At 46.3% G+C, this 4,250-nt stretch overlaps 1 protein-coding gene across 1 annotated transcript in view; it reads left to right on the plus strand.

The window, feature by feature from the left end:
- Positions 1-4,250, plus strand: part of LOC108235955 (dehydrogenase/reductase SDR family member 11-like) — a 5,506-nt gene extending 1,256 nt beyond the window's left edge. The window contains exons 2-6 of the mRNA XM_025005975.1: positions 6-130; positions 3,629-3,758; positions 3,867-3,959; positions 4,028-4,093; positions 4,171-4,250. Of these exons, the coding sequence (XP_024861743.1) occupies positions 6-130; positions 3,629-3,758; positions 3,867-3,959; positions 4,028-4,093; positions 4,171-4,212 (456 nt within the window). The 3' untranslated portion in view covers positions 4,213-4,250. The remainder of the gene's footprint in view (positions 1-5; positions 131-3,628; positions 3,759-3,866; positions 3,960-4,027; positions 4,094-4,170) is intronic.

The following is a 4,250-nucleotide window of genomic DNA, read 5'->3' on the forward strand; positions in this document are numbered from 1 at the left end:
TTTTTTTTTCATCCGCCCCGTTTGTGCTTCCGCAGGTGAACGTCGTGGCTCTGAGCGTCTGCACTCGTGAGGCGTACCAGTCCATGAAGGAAAGGAACGTGGACGACGGCCACATCATCAACCTGAACAGGTGAAGGTCCACCTGAAGACGATCAAACCTGTGAAGGAAACCGTTGTTAGATCAGAGTTCCTTCCTCTGCTCCAGAGTAAGCAGCTCGGAAAGGAAGGAAGTTTGCATTTAGTTCATTATTTCTCTGCTGTAATAAATCTGATATCGTTGGAAACCATTTTGTTTTAAATGGAGACACATCTGTTGGGAAAATGCATCTAATCTGCCGAACAGATGAGTCTGCTCACGATTGTTTGGTGTCATTTAGTGGGTTGGATGGTCGGAGCCTGAAGAAACGAGGCATATTGGCAGTTTAACTGTTTGTCAGTTTAACGCAGTAGCATGTGGAAGAACCATACACAGCCACGAAAGCCTGAACGCCCCCCTCCTCGCGCTGCACGGTCACACATCGAGCTGTTTGACGAGCGACAAACGTGGCTCCATTTAAAGGGGAAAGAAACTGGCTTTTCCAAAGATATCAGGTTTATTTCCAAGGCGCTCCGTTACACGAAGAACTAATCAGCCGAAGCCGAACTTCCTTCCTTTTCGTGCCGTTTGCAGCAGATGAAGAAGAACTGACCTGACAATGATTTTCTTCCCAGGTTCGATCCCCCCTCAGGTTGACGAACATTACCCTTTTAGCATCAATCAGGCGTCCCAGAACATAAATGTTACATCTCAGATCGCACATTTCCACCAATCAGAAGACAGCTGCGGGAAACGACTACGGTCCGACTCGGCATGTTGCTTTTCCTGACGGGTCGTGATCGGGGATATTTCTCCTCCTGGTTGGTCTCGGGGCTGGAACTGTTTTATGAGTTCATCCCTTAAATAGTTTATAGATTAAAGGAGCGTTTCATGAAAGGATGCCAGTCAGCGCGTGATTATTTATCTTTTTATGAACGAGGATTCACAGGCAAAATCACAACTAACCCGGTCCAAAAGAAAAAAAAGAAAGAAAACTCAGACTTGTTTTGACCTTTTTAAATAAAAACCCTCAAACTTTAACGCAGACGTCAAATATTAGTTACAGCGGAGATCTAAAGAGATGAAATGGACCACAGAGAGTCGGCTCTGAGACGTTTCGCTGACGCCTTCTGTTCCAGCATGTGCGGCCATCGAATCCCCCCCCCCGCGCCGAGGCCCATTTCTACACGGCCACCAAGTTCGCCGTGACGGCGCTGACCGAGGGCCTGAGGCAGGAGCTGCGCGAGGCGAAGACTCACATCTGAGCCACGGTGAGGGCCCCCCCCCTCAATTGGACGCTTTGTGCTCGTTCGGGCCTCGGCGTGGGTCATCGAGTCGATCCGGCCCGATGGATTCGCCGCGCCTCGTCACGAGCTCTCAGAGCAGAAAAGTGGAACATTCCTCCTGGTTGGTTGTTTTTTTCAACCATCCTGCCTCTCTGCAGTGCATTTCTCCAGGTGTGGTGAAGACCGAAATCGTTTTCCGGTTCTTCAACCAGAAACCAGACACACCTGCCGCTCTTTACTCCCAGTTTAAGGTAAACATTTCATCTCTTTTATTTTGTTTTTTTAAGCACATTTTTCACACATTGCCTCCTTCCCGACAGCCTCTGGAAGCCGTAGACGTTGCTAACGCCGTCGTCTACGTCCTGAGCGCTCCTCCTCATGTGCAGGTTTTTATTTTTACAAGTTAAACACGACTCTAAATCTTTTCTCCTTCTTCTAAAACACCGGTTCTTTTCCTTTCCAGGTCGGAGATGTTCAGATGCGATCTGTGGAGCAGGTGTCGTAGAGCCGCGCCGTGCGGACGCTGAATTTACGTGTTTTTATCATTTCAAGCATCAGACTGAACTGGAGTCGAGTTAATAAACGTCTGATTTAGAGATCGTTGCTCTTTGTTGTCATCGCAGGAAACGGGGAGTGCAATTTGTCGCTCCAGACAATTTAATATGAAGTTTAATCCCGTTTAATACACAAATACTTCACCTACAACATTTCTTTTTTTACAATTCAGTGTTTTTTATAAAAAATAAATGTAAAAGAGAGACTGATTGCCATAAAAATGCACTTCTGTACAAATCATCCTCACGTCATCTTTATTTTTTTTAACATTGTGGGCGCTTCAATAAAATCCTTACTTTGAATTTTTCCTCCTAAAATTGAATTTATTTCATTCAGTTTATTAAAAGTCGTCTCCAGGTTGACTCAGGTCCTCTGGACCGGTTCTTCTTAGATGACACGGTTCGTCTTTTATCCAAAAAGACCCTGTTGGATTCTTCTGCCTGGATCCTTGAGCCTGCGTCGGGACGTTCACATGTTATAAAACCCAGTTAGTAAAAGTTTTTATCTAAGGAAGTCAGCAGATTGGGTTGAATCTTCATTTTTGTCTCCGTCTCTCATCCTGAGCAGCAGGTCGGTGACAGTGGGAAGGAATGACTCCATTTTAACAGGAAGAAACCAGTAGTAGTTTTAGTAGTAGTAGTGGTTGTAGTAGTAGTTATATTATTAGTATTACTAGTAGGAGCAGTTGTAATAGTAGATATAGTATTATTAGTAGTAGTAGCTTTAAAAAGTCTTTGTTTCTTCAGGCGCAAACTCACTTGTGTCCAGCAGAGGGCAGCATCAACATCTCTGTTCCTGCAGATCTGAGAGGCTTTGTTGGGAAAAATAAATATATATATGTGTGTGTGTCTTTGTCTATTTTTAATAGTCGATTCCTTGGGCAGGAATAGTTGCATAAATAGGCTGCAGTATTTATTTATTTATTGTTTTTACTGTGGCATGTTTCCAGATTGAGCTAAGCTAATTAGCTAATGCTAAATGAATTGTTTTAAACAACTGAAAACAAAGCTAAATGTGTCAGTACCGTGGAATTTTGGGCTTGTTGTGGTAAATGTGTTTAAGAGTGTTTACAACTTGTGAACAGTCCGAATAATATTATGTTAAAAGTCAAATGAACGATTTTGTTAAACATTCCATGCGTGAGCTAATAGTTCGCAGCGATCTTGAACGCAGCACGGTGACGTAATACGTAACCGCCCTACGTACGTGCTGCGTTTAAGGTTATAGACCCGCGTAGGGTTTGTTTTCTTCGTTTGTTTTGTTTTGTTGGTGTACTTCGTGTCCCGGCTGTCTCGGCGGTGAATGATGGAGCGCTGGAGGGGCAGGGTGGCTCTGGTGACCGGGGCCTCGGTCGGGATCGGAGCCGCCATCGCCAAAGAGCTGGTCCGGTTCGGGATGAAGGTGGTGGGCTGCGCGAGGAGCGTGGAGAAAATCCAGGTGAGCTCNACGATTGTTTGGTGTCATTTAGTGGGTTGGATGGTCGGAGCCTGAAGAAACGAGGCATATTGGCAGTTTAACTGTTTGTCAGTTTAACGCAGTAGCATGTGGAAGAACCATACACAGCCACGAAAGCCTGAACGCCCCCCTCCTCGCGCTGCACGGTCACACATCGAGCTGTTTGACGAGCGACAAACGTGGCTCCATTTAAAGGGGAAAGAAACTGGCTTTTCCAAAGATATCAGGTTTATTTCCAAGACGCCTTCTGTTCCAGCATGTGCGGCCATCGAATCATCCCCAGCTCCGACATCCATTTCTACACGGCCACCAAGTTCGCCGTGACGGCGCTGACCGAGGGCCTGAGGCAGGAGCTGCGCGAGGCAAAGACTCACATCCGAGCCACGGTGAGGCCTCCCGATGGATTCGCCGTGCCTCGTCACGAGCTCTCAGAGCAGAAAATGTGGATAATTCCTCCTGGTTGGTTGTTTTTTCACCGTCTTGCCTCTCTGCAGTGCATTTCTCCAGGTTTGGTGGAAACCGAATTCGGCCCCCGGCTCTTCAGCCAGACGCCAGAAAAAGCCGCCGCTCTTTACTCTCAGTATAAGGTAAACATTTCATCTCTTTTATTTTGTTTTTTAAGCACATTTTTCACACGTTGCCTCCTTCCCGACAGCCTCTGGAAGCCGTAGACGTTGCTAACGCCGTCGTCTACGTCCTGAGCGCTCCTCCTCATGTGCAGGTTTTTATTTTTACAAGTTAAACACGATTCTAAATCTTTTCTCCTTCTTCTAAAACACCGGTTCTTTTCCTTTCCAGGTCGGAGATGTTCAGATGCGATCTGTGGAGCAGGTGTCGTAGAGCCGCGCCGTGCGGACGCTGAATTTACGTGTTTTTAT

The sequence above is a fragment of the Kryptolebias marmoratus genome, linkage group LG2, assembly GCF_001649575.2.
Source record: "Kryptolebias marmoratus isolate JLee-2015 linkage group LG2, ASM164957v2, whole genome shotgun sequence".
Taxonomy (NCBI): domain Eukaryota; kingdom Metazoa; phylum Chordata; class Actinopteri; order Cyprinodontiformes; family Rivulidae; genus Kryptolebias; species Kryptolebias marmoratus.